This window comes from Manis javanica, chromosome 11 (assembly GCF_040802235.1).
Source record: "Manis javanica isolate MJ-LG chromosome 11, MJ_LKY, whole genome shotgun sequence".
Lineage (NCBI taxonomy): Eukaryota > Metazoa > Chordata > Mammalia > Pholidota > Manidae > Manis > Manis javanica.
In genome coordinates, this window is record NC_133166.1 from 33,534,029 (window position 1) to 33,555,705 (window position 21,677).

Consider the following 21,677-nt stretch of genomic DNA (forward strand, 5'->3'; position numbering starts at 1 on the left):
GAATGTGAGAAAAGTGCACACCTGGGTATTTTTTTAAATTTATGATTTATGTACCATGTAATTCCAAAAAGCAAAATGTGAGGGAGTGTTACTACATTTACAGATAAAACTGGGCAAGTAGAAGTAAAAGCAAATTGGAACCCAGTAAAAGGAACTGTCTGCTGGTTGTTACTAGCTATTAGAAGTACCTGGGATAAGTTAATTACTGTAGTAGGTAAGTGCTGAATTTAGCTTTGAATTTCTTGGCACATAAGAAAAAAAGAGAAAATATAAAATATATGGCTTTTCTTATTTAAAGCCGGAAAATACAAAGTTTTGCCTCAGGAAATAGACATTTTCCTGATACTTAATAAAAAGGAAATTCAAATGCAGATCCTTATTTAAAATATATATAGGGATGACTCAGGCCTTCTAGGTGGTTAGTGCCTGTCAAGGTACTAAAATTAGCCAGTCAAAAGGTACCAAACCTCACAGATTCAGCCTCATCGGAGCATCAGATCAGCAGCCACCGCAGTTGACTGCAGTGACTGTGAGCATCCTCCTCTGATGGCTTTGACGTTGTCTCCAAGCTGGGCCAGGGCTGCCTTTTGGAATGCGGATCTGATCATAAACTGTCACTGTCCCCATCCTCTGTACTTACAGCTTCTGTGCCCCTTAGTTTTAGGATATCAGGCCCAAACCTCCTGCCTCCCCAGCCTCTCCTGTACCCTCTCTTCCTTGCTCTCTCTGTTCCAGTCTCTTTTAGTGCTTGGTTCTGGTCATGCCCTTTGTGCACCGCTTGCTCTGCCTGCCGAGGTCAGCTCTTCACTGGATCTGAGCTGCAACATCCTCGGAGGGCCCCCACCCCACTGTTGTTCTCCTGTGCCACTGTGCCTCTTGGGTGCTTATCTCTGCTGCGATGTCCTCCCTGCTAAACCATAAGCCCTATGACAGCAGGGACTGGCTCAGCCCTTGCTCCCTCTTTGGTCCCCAGCTCTACACCCAGTGCCTGGGGTGCAGTAGGGGGTCAGTAGATAGTTAAGGGCAGGGAGCTGTCCCTCAGTGATGCAGTAGAAGCCGCAGCCTCCCAGCCTCTCTGCTGTAGGCATTACACCCTCCTGACATGCTTCTCCTGAAAGCACATCTCTGGTCACATCACTAACTTGTGCCGAACTTTCAAGGGGTCGCCATTTCCTACCAGATACAAGCCACACCCGCAGGCAGCCCTCCACGACCTGGCCCTGGCTGCATTTCCCCAGCTGTTGCTCCCCGTCGCCTCAGACCTTGTATCCTAGCAAGAATGGAGCCCTCCGGCTGATTCTGGCCACAGTGTTCCCTTGGCCCTTCTTTGCAAGTTCCCATCTGCACCATCCCTTACGGAATACCCCTAACTGTTGAAAGTAATGCCTCCCATTGTCTGAACTCTGAGTACCTTTGATGTGGTGCTTATTTTCTATCTAAATTCTAGCTGTTCTAGGTACATAACTCTCATATCAGGTTATGGTCCCATGTAGTATCTAGCATGAGTCCCACATAGTATGTGATCATAAAAATATGTTAAATGAGTAGGAATTTGTATGAATTATTTACCATCCTTGTAAGCCAGTCTTAATAGGAACCATTTTTCCTCCAGATGCTGTAATTTGTAATGAAGTTTCTCTTTTTAGGTATATAACAGATAGCCAGCCAGCTACAGGGTCTCCTGTTCTCTATCTCTACAGATTAGTGACTATGAATCCAATTCATATACTGCTTTCTACACATATTTCAAAGACCTTATGGAACTTTTATTACAAGGGTACAGTATTATTCTATATTGAATGCAAGAAAAATGGATAGATAACATGTAGCATGTCCTTTCAAGGAAGGACTCTCTTTAAAAATGACCAGTGGGCCGTTGAACTTGTTTCTAGATGCATCACCAAGCCACTCCTGCCCTGCACTGAACCAGAAGGGGTGGTGGTGGGGGCGGGTCTTACCCTGACACACTGCTTGTTGCCATGACTGAGGAGAGAATAACTCCATCTCCATTTCATTCCCAACAGGCTGACTTAAACTGCAATATTCAAGATGACGCTGGGGCTTTTTATGGTGTAACCAGTCAATATGAGAGCTCTGAAAATATGACAGTCACCTGTTCCACCAAAGTTTGCTCCTTTGGGAAGCAAGTAGTAGAAAAAGTAGAGGTAAGTTCTGTGTACCAGAACCTTCATTCAAGGGCAGCCAGACGGTTGTTGCCTTTAAAAACCCTTTTGGGACAGAGAGTTTTACTTCTTTGGTGTCCCCTCCTCCCTCTCTGCCCTTCTTCTGCTTCTTCGCCCCTTTATTTCTGAAAAGGCAAAGCTCTTTGAGAGCAACTGAAAGGAGGCAGGGAGGGAGTCCCAGGCCAGCCCTCCCTGACCCTGTGCGGTTGACCTGGCCCTGCCTGATCAGCAGTGGTCAGGCCTTCATGAGGCCTGACCCCAGCGTGGGAGCTGGGTAGAGACGGGCCCTGCTGTCCATCAGATGATGCCCTCCCACCCTCAGGTCCCCGGGCACTTCCAGGCATCATGGATGACACCCGAGTTGGCAATCCGCTGACAGGCACCTGCCTGCCCAAACTTTGACAGGCTTGGGTTTAGAATTAAGTGCCTTTGCCATTCCCACTCCTTTCGTTTGGATTGTTTTAAATATATTTCAGGACATCCTGGGATCAAATACCTATTTATGCCTTGTGTATTTCATGCCTCCCTCCCTTTGAAAAAATGTATGTATGTTTCACCAGGGTAGGTGGCTTTGTGTGAGTAATGTTTGCAGTTGATTTAAAGTTGTATTTTTCAGTGTCTTCTACCCATCGATCCAAGTTCATGAGCATTTTTTGTTCATGATGGTCCTGGGTCTCGCAGGTTCAGGAACCCAACCTGACTGTCACAAAGACTTTGTGACAAAGCATGAGAGAGAGAAGGCATTTTTGTTCAGACTTTGGGCTGAACAATGAGGATTTGGGATGCTGCAGGCTCTCAGAGCCTCCTGAGTACAGGATGGCCACCCCAAGAATGATGTTGGGGAGGGTTATGCTGGCAGAAGAGGACAGAAGTGAGTCAACTAGATGGTCAGTGTCAACTTAGGGGTCCTGAGCTTTCCTAAAACGGTGGCAGTGGAAAGCCAGTAAGACCTTTGAATGAAACTTAGTAACTGACTGGAGATCACAGAGGTGAGTCAAAGGTCACACGTTTTATGTTTGAAAGGAGAGTGCTGCCACCAGCAGAGAGAAGTAAATAAGGTGTTCAAGAGAAAATAGTCAGGGGACAATGACAGATGCAAGACTGGAATTGAGGAGATAGCTAAAGACTGAAAATACCAGTTGGGAGCTCTTTTAGGGGTCCCTGACCCAATTCCAACACGGGAGGGTGGGTTCCCCACAGCTCCAGCAGGCATCTCGCAGACACCAGCAGTGTGCCAGAACTCATGCCTGACACTGTCTGCCTGGAGGGAGCATCAGGTTCCACAGGTTGTGTTCAGTCGTACAAAACTCTCCCCCTGACCAGTTCAGATGCTGGTCTCAAGCCCCAGGCTGTTACCTGTGCTGAACAACCAGCCGCAGGTTAGAGGTTCCCGTGACCTCCTCCTGAGGTCTGATTACTTTGCTAGAGAGGCTCACAGAACTCAGGGAAACACTTACTTATGTTTATTAGAGGATTTATGTTTATTAAAGGGTGTGATACACTTACTAGCTTATTAAAGGATGTGAATCAACAACAAGATGAAGAGATACACAGAGTGAGGTCCTGAACCAGGAGCTTCTGTCCTCATGTAGCTTGGGGCCCAGCTTGGTAGCATGTGGAAGCAGTTCTGGTTCCCCAAGTGTGGAAGCTCCCTGAAAAGGGCCAAAAAAGCTGTTCTCTTGGGGTTTTTGGAGGCTTCATTGCACAGTATGACTGACTAAGTTATTGACCGTTGGCTGACTATACCGCCAGCCCCCCTGCCCTGCCCAGAGGTGAGAGGCAGGACTCCAGGCGCATGGCTGGCCTTCCTGGCACCCAGCCCTTACCTTCGGGTAGGGGCCACAAGTCACCTTCTTTAATAACAAGACACCCATTTCTCCTTTGTGGCTCTTTAGTGTTTTGGAGAATGGTGGATGAAGTTCAAATATATCTGAGGAATTTATCTTGGTCATCTGAAAAACCAATTACGTATTTCTTACAAATCATGTTATTGTAGGAATTCTAAGCATTAAGGATAATTAAAGATATGGAAATGGAGAACTAGCAGAAAAGGGGGAATAGCAAGAGCACAGGAACAAGGATTTAAATTTGGGCAACAGTAGCTTGCTCTGGGGTGAGTGGAAGGGAGACCCAAACAGAGGAGCAGAGGACAGAAATGGATGGAGGAGGAGGGGAACTGGCTGGACATAGTATCTGGGGAGCCCAGGAGAGGGTAGGTGAGTGGGTCGCTGAATTATGAGACAGTGTTGGGAGACCAAACCAGACGACTCCATTTGGTGGTTGAAAATGTGGAAATGTTAGTATTAGGCATTACTTACCAAATAGCCAAGTTATTAGGGCTTATCTGCAAATGGACTTCCTGGCTGGATGGGTACGTGTGAGAAAAGGTGAACCAGACAGGCTGCTCACTTTCCCAAGTTTCAAATTATTCTTCACTGTGTCCTCACATATCATACCCAAAGATCTGCCTAAGTTCAGGTAACAGGGAAGGGTTGCTATTGATTGATGAAATCCCAGGAATGTTCATGGAAAAGTTGATATGAGTTTTATATACATAAGTATGTGTGTGTGTATGTACATCCATAAATATAAATGTATGGTGTACATATATATTTATATAAATTTTCATGTATAGTAGGTTGACTTTTATAATTAAGCCTTTAGTCCATTTAGTCTGTATCTCTGCATTTGGAATAAAATGGGAGTCTTTATATTTTCTTCTAAATAGATGGCCATTTGTGTCAAAACCTTTTATTAAATGAGCATCCTTTCCTTACTGAATAGATGTGTCCCCTTTAAGTTACTGCATATACTGGGCACTGTTCTCTGGTCTATTCTACCCTCTATCTCTACATGCCCCAATATGATACTGATTTGATTACATGGGCTTTAGAGTGTATTCTTATATCTGCTGAGGCAAGCAATCTCACTATTCTTTCTCATATATTTTTTAGGCTTAGTAACCACCATTTATTCTTCCAAATAATAAGATCATTTTAAAAATGAAAAAAAACCCAAAACCTTGTTCATGCAGTCTAATTCTAGTTGCGTTAGATTTAGATACTATTTTGGTATAAATTGATGTATTATTGATATTATTTTTCCAATTGAGAACCTATTTGTATTACATGTCTCATTTTATCTATATTAGTAAGTTTTTATACTTTTTACATAGAGATTTATCCCTTTCTTCTTAAATATATTTTTAAATATTATGGAATTTGTTAATGCAATTTTCCATTTCTAGATTTGAATTACCAGAGTAGAGAAAAGCTTTTGGTTTTTGCATATCTATGTTCTTGCTGGCCATCCTGCCATTTTCTCCTGTTTTGTCACTAATGGGGTTTTTTCCCTAATTATCAACAGCAGAAAAGGAAGGCCTTATTTTTTTTATCTCCTTTTCCAATGCTTATGTCACCTTTTTTATTCTTATTTACTCACCTTTTTTTTCATTTGCTAAAACCTCCCACAGAGTTGTAAAAGAAATATAAGAAATAGTGATGGTGAGTATCTTTGTACTATAGTTACTAATGTTAGTAGAAATGGTTTTAGTCTTTGCTGTTTAGGATTATATTTATTCTTGGTTTTTATAAATGGTCTTTATTTCACATTTCAGTGCTTTCTTTCTGTTCCTATTTTACTTAGAGATTTATTAGTAATAGCTGCAATATTTTGCCAAATTCCTTTTCAGCAGTTATGAGTACATGGTTTTTCTTCAAATTGTTGACATCACGAGTTAATACATGTCTGTGTGTGAACCACCACAGTATTCCTGAAGAAAGTCCAACTTTAGATACATTGATGCAGTCTGCTATTTTACATAAAATGTTTGCATCTCATAGGCGACATTAGTCTGTACTTTGCATTTTTATAATCACTTTATTTAATTTCAGTATATGTCCATCAGTTTCATAAAAAGAACTGGGGCACCTGCCTCTTTCTGTGGGCTGGCATGGTATGAGTAACATCGAATGTAACTGTTCCTCCAAGGTTACTGAAAACTGAGTTGTGAAACCATTTGGTCTTCGTACCTTTTTCAGTGACTGATCTCTAAACAACTTGTAGTCAACTTCCACAGTAGCTGACCGGTTGGAGTTTTCTGCATTTTAGTTTAGCATCAGCAATTTGTATTTTGCTGGGGAAGTCACCCTCTAGGTTTTCTTTGTGTTTTGTTTTTGTTGTTTGTTAGATTGTTTGAATTTTTTTTTTTTTTTTGCCTTACAGTTATATGAAGTAACCTCTTACAAATTTCCTAATCTCTACTATAATTGTGATTTTTGTGGTTTTGTCTTTTTCCTTTTCCTTAAGCTTGTGAAGATTTTATCTTTTTAAAGAAAAAGTTTTTATGTTTACTCTGTCTGCATTTTTAATTTCTGTTATGTTTATTTGAGCTTTTATCTTTATTAATTTCCCATTCCTGGTTTCCTCGGTTTCTTTGTGGTTTTGGCTTATTTTGTGACGTTTTTAAAAAAAATTTCTAGTTCAGTAATTTTCCATCTTTAATGAAAACATGAAGCTACTTTATTATGTTTTCACCAAGTGTAGCTTCACTGAAGTCCCATAAGTTCTGATGTATTTTCCTTTGCATTACTCTTTAGATAGTTTATCATTTCCTTTTTAATTCTTTGATTCAAGGTTATCTAGGAGTGTTTCTTATTCAGGGTGCTTCAGTGGGGTCTGCATATTGCATATATCCCAGTATTTTCTTTCTTTCTTTTTTTTATTAAGGACATAAATAACTAACAGTCAAGGGGTTCATGATTAGGGTGAGGTAGTTTTTCCTAAAGCAGAGAAATTAGCTACAATGGTTGTAGGCCTATGAGGCCTTATCATTAGCAAAGAAGGATTTTCTTTGACTCTGAAGAACTGGAGCTGGCTGGCCTGCTCTCATGGGTCTTCAGGATCACTAAGCAGGTGGTTATTTTTTTTTTCTGACCTTTGCCTAAAGGATTTATGTAACTCCTCTTTAAAGTTATCATCTTTCCAACGTTTTTTTGAATTTCCCCCAAAATAATGGACTCTCAGTGTGGTATTAAGTTTGGAAAGAGGATTTTTTTAAATTAAGCAAACTATATAAATGGTACGGCATTTGGCAGATGATTCATGTTGAAAAAGTAAAGTGCTTTTACAGCCAGTAGCATCTTTTTCATACATTCTGAAGTCAAAGTGTAAAAATGCTTAAATCCTTTTTCCCCTCACAGACGGAGTATGCAAGGTTTGAGAATGGCCGATTTGTATACCGAATAAACCGCTCCCCGATGTGTGAATATATGATCAACTTCATCCACAAGCTCAAACACTTACCAGAGAAATATATGATGAACAGTGTTTTGGAAAACTTCACAATTTTATTGGTAACTGTTTCGTCTCTTGTTTTTGGCAGAACCAGCTGTGAAGCTGGTGGGCAAAGAGAGGAAGGTAGGCCTGGGAAGCACCAGGCCTGGGTCAGGTGAACTGGCCAGGCTGTTTGGCTGGGCCCAAGGTCACCATTAATTCACAGCATCCTTGGGAAGAACTTGGGCTTGATTTGGGCTTAAGTCTATAGAAGAACAGGGGTCTCATCTAGCTTGGTTTTCTAAGCTTGGCAGAACTGGAATTCAGGTGGGTAACTAAAAAGTGATGGTCCTAGGTTCTCAACTCTGGCTGTACATTAGAAAGATCTAGAGAACTTAAAAAAATCCTAACAGCAAGGCTGCATCCTAAATCAGCTACATCTCTGGGGATAGGATTCAGGCATGTATATGTATTTTTTAATTACTCTAGGTAATTCAGTGTTAGCCACGTTTGGGTCTCAGCAGCAACATGATATGCAAATCATGAATGAGGCAAAACTGAGTCAATAGGTTTGTATTTCAAACATGCCTTGACTCATTTCATGAAGGATTGCAGGGCCTTCTAAGAAGTAACAGCAAAATATTGAAGTACTAGGAGAAATAATAGAATAGAATGTTGCGACCAGCAACAGGGGAAAACGTTCTCCATAGGCTGAAAAGTATGGTCAAAACTTAACAGGCAGCTAAAGAGAAAAGAGAAAAAAACGGTATTCAGGGTCCATGGTGGGGAAACTTTCTGGTTCCCATGGACAATGCTGTGTGTGTGTGTGTTGTGGGGGGGTGGTCCCTAATACTTTAAAACAAATTTCTCATGGGGGCTTCCCTTGTGGATTTGAGAAGGTTATTAAGAACAGTATTGTCCTCATAGTATACCTATAAAACATGCATTAGTGCGTTTTATAAGGCTCATTTTTAAAAAAAAATGACATTCCTTGACTAAAGTGAAGGAAAAAATGCCAAAACAGGACTTGATGGAAACAATTTTGCTAAAGGGGCAGCCAGATAATACTGTGGTCCAATATTCAGCCTTCTGAAGGCCTGCTCTTGTTACTCCTTGTGGTTAGGATTAAGAATTAGAATACTTGGAGCAAGAATTCTTTAGCTGGAAGTTTTGGATCCAGTGAGACCATGGTTCTAGTGGTGGGCTGGTTAAAAGAAAAAAAAGCCTCTAGCTCACCCCCCCAGAAACCCTGATTTATAGCTTTTGCCCATTTCTGTGGTGTAAATATACCTTCCATGGCAATTTCAAGTTACCAGTGGTTGTCCAGTTCATGAAATTCCTTGATATTTAATAATACCTTTAAGAGCTAGTAGGAGCGAGCCAGTTCCCTCACACCAATTAAAAAACAAAAATTAATAAACAAAAAATTTTAAATGAAAATCCTTCTGCATATCAGATTCACCCAGGAAGCGTTTAAAAATTCTGAGGCCTGGGCCCCACCTCGAATGAGTAAAATCAGAATCCCGGTGGTGCCCAGCAAAATGGTTTCATTTGCCAATTTTTTACAGCTCCCAGGTAGTAGTTATCCAGCAGAGCAGGAGTTGAGACCCAGGGCCATAGGGGATTGGCAAATGACCTGCCGAGTCTCAGAGTTCACAAACACATGGTTGGCATACAATTGGCAGGTCAGTTTGTGTATCTTTTTCATTTATTCCAGGGAGAGAATCTCAGTGGGTGCTTGAGTGTGTCCACATCCCTCTAAATTTAGAAATTAACTATCTGGGAGAATGTTTGGAAAACATATTCTTTAAAACTTACTCATTAGTATCCTTTTCTCTAATGGACTTTGGTGAAAAGAGAGCAATTCAGGGTTAGGGTGCTGGCAGGTACTTGTCATATAAGAGCCCTCTGTGCTATTCAAGAACAGACCCCCTTAGTGCTCAGATGAACCAGAAGGGGAGTGTGGCATCCTGGTGTGACATTAGACAGCCTCAGGAGTGACCAGAACTCTGAATGGATGGCCACCACCCTACCTCTCTTGGAAGGAGTCTCAGCTGTTCCTTAAAAGTGAAGTCTGAGTCTGTTTCAGCATTTTAAGTAATGTGTTCTCAGTCTCTATAAAGGCCTATGTCACAGAGCAAAGGAAATAGGACCTGGAAAAAAATTTAAAGTATCTGTTATGCACAAATCTCATGTAACTATATCAGTAATGCTCCCTTGGAACGTGTGACTCTAAGCAGCATAGCTGTCCAGAGAAGATACAATATTAAAGTAATTTCAAAATGTATCATTAAGCAATTAATAAATAAGTTCATTTGATAAGAAGAATTAACTGATAAGGAGAAATATCTGCTAGAAATAACCTTTTAGCTTGAGAAAAGCTGAAATGAAGCCAGCTCTCCTGGATTATGAGAATACAATCTTCTCATTGATAAATGTAAGAAATAATACCTTTCAGCTCTTCTTCACGGGTGGGACATAGGAACATGGGCAGGATGGTAGATGCTGGACGCAGTTGTAGTATTTTACTAGATACACTGGATACAAAGCCTGTGTCAACAAGACCAGTTCCAGACTTTACTAGCTGGTAGGCTAGACTCCCTGCTTTCATCAGGATGATTCAGGTTTGAGGTGAACCTATAGGTACAGGGCCTTAGTGACTGTATGCAGGAAACTAGCAAATGAGCTGTAGGACAAGATTCCTGTCGTCCTTTGAGGCTGTAGTCAGGCATACAAGTCACTAAAAACATTTTTTTCTTCCATCTCAATCTCAGTCATGAAGCCTGAAGAGGATATATTCTTTATAGGAAATTTGCAAGAAGGTAGGATAGATACAGAACTTCCAGTAATGGTAGTAAATCTTTTGTAAATATTATATTCTGAAATTCTCACTGCAGAATTATGAGGTCATTTTTATTCTCATTTTGTGGATAAAGAATGTAAAGCCTCCCTGAGGTTGGAGAGCCACTGATAGATCTAAATTAAGTCTTGAATTGATGGAAAAAACACTTTGCAGGGTATTTCATGAACATAGAATCAGAAAACGGGGGTTTAAAACCTAGCTCTACTTTATCACCTCAGATAAGTCATTTAAAGTCTCCAGACCTCAGCTTCCTCCTTCATTTGCCAAAAATGCTCATGTCCGTCCTCTCTACCTCAGAGGTTGCTGAGGAGGTTTTAAGTCATTCAGCTAAACTATGGAGAGATTGTACTGGCTGCTGGGATATAATCCAGATAAAGCACAATGCTTATCCAAGTAAATGGTGGCCTTGTGAGGGAGAGAGGCAGGTAAATAAATGACTTCCATACAAGGTAATAATGGCTGTAGGGTTGTTGTGAATCCTGCACTGTGGAAAGAGAGTAGTTTGACTTGCGGAACAGATACCTGTACTTGGAGTGAGGTGGGGAATTCCCACGGTTTTACAAAATGATGTTTAAGTAGCCTTGATGGATAAACAGACATTTTCCAGAGTCACCAAGAAAAGAGTTGTCCCCTGGGTCAGCTGCTGGATGTGGTGGCTAGATGGGCAGGGCAGCCGTCCTAGAGTTTGAGGGAGGCAGGCTTTCTTCAAGTAATCACAAAATGAATGTACACTAAACTGTGGCTAAGGGCTGGCAGAGGTGGGCACATGGTGCTAAGAGAGCATCTAATAGGGGGATTCAACCTAATGCAGGAGGTCAGGGAGGCTTCCCTGAGGAGGAAACAATTGAGAGGTAACTGCCAGACGAACAGGGAGGGAGGGCACGGAAGGGTAAGGCAGATAGTCAGGAACAGGGCAGCAGGCCTGGAAGCAGGGCGGGGTGGCCCCGAGAGGGAGAGCAGGGCCAGAGAGCTGCCTGGCAGGGCAGGGTCTCCTTGACCTTGAAGGATGACAAGAGGCTTTCTCTTCAAACTAAAGTTTTAAAGTTTAAAAGAGACCATGAAGGTTTTTAAGCAAGAGTGTGTTATTGTCAGGTTTAGACTTCTGGTACAGAGGGAGGACTATGGGTAAGGCTGGTCCCTGGTGGAGGGGTCCAGGTGAGATGTGCTGGTCCCCGGGTGGGGGCTGGGTTCAGGAACTATCCAGGAGGTAGAAGGCAGCAGGCCACGGCATTTGTGTGGATGTGAGATGAGGAAGAGAAAGACCCCACAGATGAAAGGTCTGCATTCTTGGAGTATTTCGTCTGTAGGGGGAGTGGCCAGAAGACTAGAAAAGCAGGTGGGTACCAGTACTGAGAAAAAAAATCTTTATTACCCAGACAAAAATATGTATTGATAATCCAACCCTGTATCAGTTCTTTTCCAACAGCATGACATAATAGTTAAGAAAAAGGCCTTTAGAACCAGAAGATCTGGGTTTCTTAGTTGACAAGTGTATAACCTTCAACAATCCCCCAGCCTCTTTCTGTCAGAGGGGAGTGACACAGCACCTGCTCAGAGTTGGAATGTTATATGAGACACTGTGTGTAAAGCATTTAATACTGAGTAGATGCGTACTTAGCATTCTATACATTGGCTTGTTAGGATGTCAGTTTTGACTCATGCAGCAGATATTGATTAAATAAATGACTGTTGTGTGCCAAGCACTAAGCTAGATACTGGGAAACATGGTGCCTATTCTTCAGGAACTTACAGCCCACTGGATGAGGTGGGCATTAAAAAAGAATCATGGGGATCTGTGTGCTTACCAACAGTACAGTGTGCTGTGGTGGGAAAATTACAATACGATGAGACTTTACTCTTTAGTCAGGGATCATAAACTTGGATGCCTTTAGGGAAAGGAAACTAAAAGGGTAAAGCAGCCAGCTACATAGAGGGGAGTGAGGCCCACACAAAATGGATTGGAGGCTCTCAAATTCAGAATGTTTGAAAACACTGAGCTAACCTAACAAAACACACATGCAACAGAGTACTGACACATCTTGAGTAGGAAAGTTGGGTTAGATGTGCTTTTTGAGAATTCCTTTGGACAATGGCATGGGGAGTTGAGGCAGAGTGAGGAGAGGAAGGAGGCAGGGTCCCATTGGGAGAGGGCTGCAGCGATCTGGGCCAGAGAGCTCAAGATCTGGATTCGGGTGACTTGGCCCAAGGGGGGAAGCGGATGTATATTTCAGGCACATTTTGGAAGCTAAAGTCTCTATCAATGAAAAGAATGATCCTTTGGTATGATTCTACCACAGTTCCTTTATCAGCATACATTTTACTGCATCCAGGCACTGCTGGTTAATAGTGGTAATGAGTAAGCCACTCATGGAGCTTATGTCTGTTGCTGGCTATTATGAAGCAAATTTAGTAAAAGTTTAGGAATAAGACAGAAGACAATTCTTAGGATAAATGACTGTCCCATGGGCCAGATTTATAGAAAGTTGTCTGTTGTAAAGAAATTGGCTCTCCCCAAAAACCCACACTAAATTCCTGTGGTCTCTTCTTGGGCTTAGATGTGGGTGAGGCACTGTCTGTAAGATCTCACTTAATACTTCCTACTAAGCTTAGATAGGATTCAAGTTGGACCCCTGGTATCCTGAGCTCCTACCAGAAGGGGGCAGAGCATGGCCATACAGCGCTCCAGTAACCCACTGGCTGGACTTCGCACTGTGCCTCTCCAAGTAAATCGTAGTTGCCAAGGCACAGATATAATATGTTTTCATCCATGTTGTGTTTTTTATATATACGTATATTATATACTTTTTCTTTTAACAGGTGGTTACAAACAGAGATACACAAGAAACTCTCCTCTGCATGGCCTGTGTATTTGAAGTTTCAAATAGTGAACATGGAGCACAACATCATATTTACAGGCTTGTAAAGGACTGAACATGGTTATTTATATATATAGATATCTGTATATACACACACACATATGTGCGCACACACACACACTCTCTCCATTATCGAATGACTGACTGTAAACCTCACCACACGGGGGTGTGTGCCCTGGCCCTGAGGTCACCGCAACTTTTCTAAATCCTGTTTGAGTGAAGTCATTTTTTCATGTGTTCATACTATCATTGTAGCTGTGAAGTTTTGGTACAGTTGTAAAAAGAGAAATCGAGTTGTTTCTATGTGTTCTTCAGATCCACAGCCCACAGTTCCTCGGGAAGGGTAAACCTTAAGAACCTGGGTCTCTGTCTGCAGAGACTTCCTAATCGTGGTAGGAGAAAAATGAGACAGAGCTTTTGCCATGGGACGTTTACAGCCTTTATACAAATGTATTTAGTTCCTTTTTTTTTTCCCCAACATGAAATTCTTGTTTTAAAATACAAGTAAAATTAATCTTTAAATATAAATGTAAATTAGTACACAAAACTAAGAATCTTTAGATTTATCTTTGTAACTAATTAGGGTGGAAGTTATAAAAGAATGTAATTCACTAAATTATTTTTTAAATGAAACTTTTCTTTCTTTTTGAAACCAAATGTTAAAATATAGCCTTAAGAAATGCTTAGTAGAAATATTCTAATGAGACAAATTTGTACTTTTTTCCTCAAGGTTAAAACTAATCTCCTAATCCATTAAACTCTTGAACAGGTATTACAAAGGAGGAAAACTTCACCCCTTATCCTTAACATATATAGTATATTTAAAAAATATAAAATTGTATTGTACTAATGTGATGATTATTTAATGAAAAGGAAAAGATGACTCTTTTTGCAATAAGTAGATAAATACTGAAAATCTACACTTACAATGTTTATAGTCTTGTGTGTGCAGTTATATTTTATATGGACAACCAAATTTTTTATTAAGATGAGTAAATATTTGAACCACTGAAATTTAATGACAAAAACTTAAAATTGGCATAAATACTGCACTGTGAGCTGCAAAGTATAGAAAATCCTGTGGCTGGGAGAAATTTCATCAACCAAACAAGTAAAAGGCTCATCAGTTTTAGCATCTCTGCTCCCCAGAAAATTGTGAGCATCCTCACCATCCTGTGGATAAATTATTTCTGGTGAACCAATGTGCATACGAACCTGCTATAACAATATGTATGTGTATGTGTTTGCCTACACATATATACACATATGCATATATAGTTTATTCAACATGTATTTATTGAACATCTGTTTAGTGTCACTCAGTTTGCTAGGTGCTGATATGTATGTATATCTCAATCTATGTCCATAGATTTGGATATATTCTATAAGGACATCCATCTCCTTGACATCTGTCAGTAAGTCACAATACTTGTTTGACTGAGGTTTACGAGGCCCTGCTATCTATCTCTGACCTTTTCAAACAGGCTCATTTGGGAGGTTCTTTGGCCAGGAGAGATTCAACTTTCCAACCCAAATATTCCAAAGCATTGCCTAGGCAGAGTTGATTTGATGTGGCCACATGTCTTGGGTTATTTCTGTAAGTGCTTCACTGGGAAGGGTACAGGGCATACCCCCCAACTTTCCAGAGGAAAGTGACATTTTTATAATTGTCAGGAAGCTGTTAACTCAATAGAACATGAAATAAGTTTAAGTTCTGAAACATGTCAAGACTTTTTCATCAAACCAGGAAATAAAAACTTCATTCTATCACATCCAAGCAGCTTGCACACCCTTCCCTGTCCCTCTGCCTGTCCTGAACTGCTTGGATGTTGGTTGGTGTTTGGTGGTCATAAGCACAGGATGTGGCTGACTCCTGGCAAACAGAAGGACAGTAGGCCAAGCCTGACCTTCCCCAGACTCATCCCATTGGTCACTTGCCCCTGTGGATTATGCATCCCTTACAGAAAGCAGTAGGGTGGCTCCATCTTCCTTGTGCAGAGAGGTCACCATATGTTTCCTGATCCCACACGGGCCTTGAAGGATCGCCCTGTGGTCTGCACGTCTATCTGGTCTTCAGCCCAAACATTTAAGCTGCTTCCATGGTTGTCACATGTATGACCTCTCTTGGGCACCCCTCTTAGGGATGCTTCTTGTGCTCCTGTCCCCTGCATCTTTCCTCATGGGAACCTCCACCCTCCCAGGACCAGGACCCTATGAGAGTGTGCAGATGATCTGTTTTGGCTAAAAGCTAGACCACCCTGGAGCTGCCGGGGGAGAGGTGTCTGGTTCCTGTTGCCGCCAGAGTGGGGCCCTTCCTGTGCTGCCACAGAGAGCTCTTGCAATTTACTTTTCAAAGCACAAATAGGCTGAGACTGAAGAAGACCAGCTCGAGGGTCAGTCTGTTGACTGCAGACAAGGGCACGCCCCAGTCTGCCGAGCTCCCAGAGTCAGCCTGGGCTGTCTAACATGTCACCACCAGTGCTGTCTTCCTCCAAACGCCTTTGTACTTGAGTTTGGAGAGTTCAAACGAATGACTTTGAGGATCGCTTTTGCTTATTAAAACTCATTTAAGATCTCTTAAAGTTTTACTTCTTATTCTCCTAAAGCTTTTTCCAGGCAGATACTTCCTTATTTCAGGCACTGGTCCAGTTACCCAAACTCTTGGCCCTCCCTTTCCTGGGGTGGGATTTGTGTTATAACATCTAATCCAATTCTGTCTTTGGTTGTTCAGAGTCTTCTCTTGTCTGTACAGCTTTCTGAACCATAAGCCTTCCAAAGCTCTATCCACCCTGCTTGCTTCTGGATGCCACGCCTCCTGGTGACCCCCACTGCTGGAAGGGTTCAGGGGTTCCTGCACTTCCATGGGAGTCTGGAGGCCTCAACGGGCAAGGGCTGAAGACCTGCAATCAGGCCTGTTGGCGTTCATTTCCCTCTTAGCAAGAGATCTCAAGTAGAATCAGGACTTCTTCAAAAGCTGTCCCAGAACCCCATAATGTCTTCGCTGCCCTAGATTGGGGTTCCGCGACCCGACACTGTTGACATTTTGGACCAGATAATTTCTTTGTTGGGTGGGGCTGTCCTGTGCAATGTAGGAGATTCAGCAGCATGCTGGCCTGGGCCCACTAGATGCACGCTTCCCACAGGTTTTGTCATGACCCAGAATGCCTCCAGACATTGCACATGTCCCCTGGGGCACAGAATCACCTCCAGCTGAGAGCCACTGACCTAGATCTTACAGGTCCTAAGTACCACATTTGAGATTTTCTTTTTCCTTCCACTCACCCTGCGAAAGCTTCTCTCTTGGGAGCCTTGTTTCAGGCCACCAAGAGGCAGGTAGGACTCACTCAAATGACATTGTGCCCATTTCTTCCTGTGTCAGAACTTGTTTGTTACAGCAGAGTTTCTCTGCTGAGTATTCTTCACTTATCCCTGGAGAAGATAACAGCTGGTCACCATCATCCCTATAATCAACTCACACCTATACAAAGAGTCCTATTTCTAACTTGATCTTCATTCCTTAGTTTACCAAGCTTAAAAAATCCCAGGTTAAACAGTTCCATTCTCATTACTCCTCATAAGCTCATGGGTCTCATTCTCAAACCTTGACTCATTTCAGTAAATTTCCTCTGGTCTTCTACTTTCTGCCTTACACTCCATGCTGTTCATAGAATTTATGAAAGCCTCTGGAACATATCTTTGCATTTTTAGGGATGGAGGAGAGAGAGAGCAGTTCTGGAAGAGGGCCGATAGAAATTTTCTCTGCTGAGCTAAACAGCACGATCTATTCTCCATCATTGTGTAGATGAGAAAGTTAAGGCCCAGAGGGGCGATAACTTGCACATAGTTACCCAACTGGTTAGGGCAAACTAAGGGTAAGGCTCTGGGACCCCTGCCACTTAGTCCTTGGCCTCTTTTGGTGGAGGTTGTTCTTCTACGGTGCTCATGCTTGAACAATACCTAGAATGTGTGGACAGGGTCAGTGCACTAGAGAGGGAGATGAAGAAGCCCAGTTGGCCGAGCTTTGGGGTCACCCGACGCTGATGCTGTCCCCCTAGGAGTGTCCTGTCCAAGGAGAGCTGTCGGAGGTATCCTCCAGCAGGAATGAAAGCTGATGAGCCATTTCTGTTACCCTAAGGACAGCTCACCTGCCACAGGCTCCGAGGCAATTACTATATGCTAAGCATCCCACAGCAAAGTATCCCGCACTCAGACCTGCCAAAAACCAGCCCCTGTTCCTAGCACTTGGTGTTATAAGTCCCTGAATGACTTTTAAACCCAAGTCTTTTTTGGGTCTCATACTGTAGTGGCTTTAGCAGTTGGTTTTTGTACAACTGTAAATCATTTCAATCATAGGAGACGACAGTCAGTTTTACAAACCAGGTACATATCATTTGTATATGTTTGTATATGCTCTGGTACACTATACCTGTCCTAGTGAAGGGCAGAAGCAATTCTGTTTGTTCCACACCTGTGACATTAGGAGGGTGTGTCTGTATTGCTTCTTCCTTAGGTCAGTGTCTCCCTGGCAGAGCCCTGCACGTGTCGTTTCTGAAAAGCCTTAAATCTTGGAGACGTAGCATGTAGGGTGTGCAGTGCAGAAGGCTGCCGCGGAACTGTGAGCCCTTTTGTAAGCTGGAAGCATTTCTCTTAGTACTGTTACTTTTGTAGAAGTTTTAAATTCAGAGCTGCCAAAGCGTTCCAGTAAAAGCCGTGCCTTAGTGATTCCTTCATCGCGCCGCCAGCCTTGTCTTAGACCAGTTCTCAATGTCCATTTACTAATTGGCCTGGTATTTAAAAACAACACAAGCAAAAATTATCTCCATTTTTGTTTTGTAAGCCCATTTTTCTCCAGTTCCATAGGAAACTGACTACTTGGTCTAAAATCTGAAACTGAAGGTCGGTTCTTTGACCACACTGTCAAATGTATATACCAAAATGGAAAGTTTTGCAACTTCATAGTTTACTATGAAAAGCAAATTGTACTTTTAATGTTGCCTTTTAAATTCATGACCAAATACTTAGCTATTTATAAATCTTCTGCACTCCTGCATGAAAGTGCCTTTGGCTTGAGATTCCAGCTTAGAAAAGTGCTGCCATAATAACGATAATTTGTAGAGAGACCAAAAATATTTGAGATCACCATAATGCCTTTGGTTTACCGGGATGAGTAACCAACCACAGGCCTCTGTTCACAAGAGCACGACGTGGACCCTGCCTGCCGAGAATCTGTCTACCACCACCACTTGCCAGCAGCACACTACAGCAGGAGGGACCCCAAGAACTGTTGTGTTTGTGTGTGCCAGTGACCCCCCAGTGTGTCATCTTGTCACCCAGCCCTGCGTCCACATGAGGAACGTCACACAAACGACAGTATCTCAGCCGGTGGACAGATTTGTCCCTCTCCTTGTGTCGGTGTTCACTCTCTGTGGAAGCTTTCTTCTCCATTCAGATGACAGTGCGCACTTACCTGGTTTACACGATGATACCATTTTGAAAGTTGGAAGCCTCAAACTGAGATGACAGTGCAGAACAAAAATAAGTTAGGGTCATTACAGTTGAAGTGTTCTTCTTACGGCGAAAATGTTGACTCTGAGTGTTGTGTACGAATGTGCTATGAGAAACTTCCAAAGAGCACCATTCATAATTTGGCATTTTCAAAGAATGTTTCAGCCCTCAAAAGGGCAACTCTTTAGAGTCCGTGTTGGCTTTTATCAAAACCTTCATAAATTGGAAAAACTGATAGAGGTAAGGAAGAGGAGTGCAAAGGACAAGAAGGCAAAAACACCAGCCAAACAAAAGCCAGGAACAAAGAGATTTCTCTACCAATATAGACTTAGCAATGACATCAGACATCTTTGAAACTTAGCCTCTGAACTCATATGCCTGTTCTGTCTGTCCCTACCTGGTATCTTTAAGAATACCCTGTCTGGGCTCTCAAATTTCAGGAGTGACTTCTATCCACACCAAGTTGTGAGTATTTATAGAAATTTCTACAAGAAAAAAAATCAAATGCAAAGGAAAAATGACAAAACAAGTAATAATTAGCTGCTTGAATTCAGCCCCCGTGTCACTACTATGCCACAACTTGAATGAAATTGGTCAAACACTTGTTTGTCTGCTTCTCTTTTCAACTGTTACTGTGCTTTGTTTGGCAATAGTTTTTTCTCATCAGCTCATTGCTTACACTGGTAAGAATGAAGGTTTTGTGTTTAAAATTTATTGCATTGCAAAGGATAGCTTCACTGCAGTCCTGCACCATTAAATGAGATGAAATCTTTGTATTTATTGTCCTGCTTCCTAAGCCGTACTTGTTTTATTCCCTGTGGATTTGCATTGAGTCAGTCACATGCCACACTACATCAGTTTTGGTTTTGGAAAGGGCATTTATGTTCCCTCTCATTCATGAATAAATGGGGTCAGTTTCCAGTAGATTCCACCTCTCTCAGATTAACACTAATGTCTGCCTTCCATTATGAGAGGCCCTTTCTCCTTTCTCTGAGAGAGGCTGACGGAATCTAGGCATAAATCAATTGGAAACCAGTCTCAGAATTTTTTTTCTCATTTTTTTGCATCAGTCATTTATTTTCTGTGATTATTTTCACTGTGTAAATTAGATATTGACTGCACTTAAGAGAAATACATCTATCTCCCTTTTACCTCCTGGAAAGATTCACTTCTGTAGGCCTTTTTCAATAGGCTCATGACTGCAGATAAGGAAAAAAGTGAAAACAAAAACAGTACGTGCCTGAAAAATGACAAAAAAAATTTTGTAACATTTAAAAAAGAAACCTGAATAGCCTTTAATTCTTTAATACTTTTAAATTTTATGTCAGTCGGGTTTTGCCATGGGTGTTTGTTCACATTCTAAATAACTTAATGGGATTCTCCGTCTGTGTCTGTGTCACGTGTATAAAATGGGCTTGTGATGTGAGCGTTTCATCTGGTCAGTGGTTCCTTTGATACTGTACTGCTGCTAGGAGTGGACTGGAACCTGCCTTCGGTAATAAGGTTCCTCTGGGGTAGATTGGAGAGATGGGGGGATGGGGGCAAATTCTCATACACATTTTCTTAACCTATTTGCAGAAACGTTCAAAAGGCATGTCGTTAAACCTCTTGGCAGTACAGTATTCTTGAATTTGTTAATGTCTGTGTTTAGGTACTGGTACCTTTTTGTTTAAAAATGTTCTAAGTGTTGGCTTCAAAGTGAATTTATCTTTAGTATGATAGTTATATGAAAATTATAGGGTTTGTGTGCAGAGAATTTTTTATAAAGTGCTTTGTAAAAAAAAAAAATGTATTCTAGCTTTCGCGGTACATATGTGTGATAACTTTAATATCCATGACAGTTAAGTGCAATTATTTCATCACTCTAAAAATGCTATTTTTGTGTCAGTTCCTGCAGGTGTTTTCATGTCTTTGCAAAGTGACACATTTTGATGCCTTCTTGATAAAGTGGTAGACATTTTGTAGCTTTCTAGAAACTTTGTATTCATACGGTATCAATGAAAAATAAAGAAAATGAAAGTGTGGGTCAACTTTTTTATCTCCAAAAGTGTACCTTGTCGAAAATGAAATGTGCTTTTTGTGTTGTGGTTGGTTATATAAAGGACAGAGTAGAGGTTGAATCCATAATCCTTTTGATGGTATCCACCAAGCTCAGTAATTGAAATGCAGGTGTTATGTCTCCCAGGGTTTCTTAAAAACATCTGCAAGTCAGTCAGTCTGCCTGCCTGTCTGTCTCTTTAGTGCTTCATTAAAATTGACATTAAGTATTGCAGAACAGCTTACCTCTGGGTCCCAGGCAACCCTGAGAAGCCTGTCGCCCATTCCGTGATACCACAGTAAGGCCTTGGAAAACCAAAACGCACACCATTGAGCAGTTTGTTGACCCAACCTTCTGGGCACCTGCCAGGAACCAGGGAAGAGTGGAAGATCGACAGGGGTGAAGACAGCATGGTTCTTGCTTGCACCGTGCTTACATTCTCGGTAGTTGGGCTACATGTTAAGCTGTAACCTCCTCCCCCTATCCTCAGTATCACTGTGAGATTTGCACTTCAGGTATGTATAGCACACCTGTATAACAAGACCTTGGATTCACTAGGTGTTTACTGTGTGCTGGGCAGTGGCCAAGTATGTTGGTACAATGGTTTTCTTTAGTCCTCATAATAGTCCCAATGACAGTGATCTTGTCACCCTACAACTGAGGCTTAGGAAGGATAGTCTTCCCAAGTCAGGACTGGTGAGTGGTGGAGCCTTAAATAGGTTGCCTGGACTCTTGGGCCCTGTATGTTTGGCTCACTGAGAATCTGCGGAAGCAGCTCAAGGCTGGGGGAGAAGTCAGGGTGAAGGGGGCTTTGTTAAACAATGACAACCTTGGGCTTCTGACAACCCTGGGATCCTTCGCTTTGTGAACTACACCTTAGAAGGTCTTGCTTCTCCCCATTTCTTTGAAATCTGAGGCACAGTCTGCCTCAAATCCCA

The 21,677-nt window shown here is 41.9% G+C and overlaps 1 protein-coding gene across 12 annotated transcripts in view; it reads left to right on the forward strand.

The window, feature by feature from the left end:
• Positions 1-20,725, forward strand: part of TEAD1 (TEA domain transcription factor 1) — a 248,569-nt gene extending 227,844 nt beyond the window's left edge. For all 12 annotated transcript variants that reach the window (XM_073216225.1, XM_037026415.2, XM_073216219.1 and 9 more), the window contains 3 exons: positions 2,025-2,165; positions 7,385-7,537; positions 13,138-20,725. In XM_073216225.1, the coding sequence (XP_073072326.1) occupies positions 2,025-2,165; positions 7,385-7,537; positions 13,138-13,251 (408 nt within the window). In that variant the 3' untranslated portion in view covers positions 13,252-20,725. The remainder of the gene's footprint in view (positions 1-2,024; positions 2,166-7,384; positions 7,538-13,137) is intronic.
• Positions 20,726-21,677: the final 952 nt, after the last annotated feature.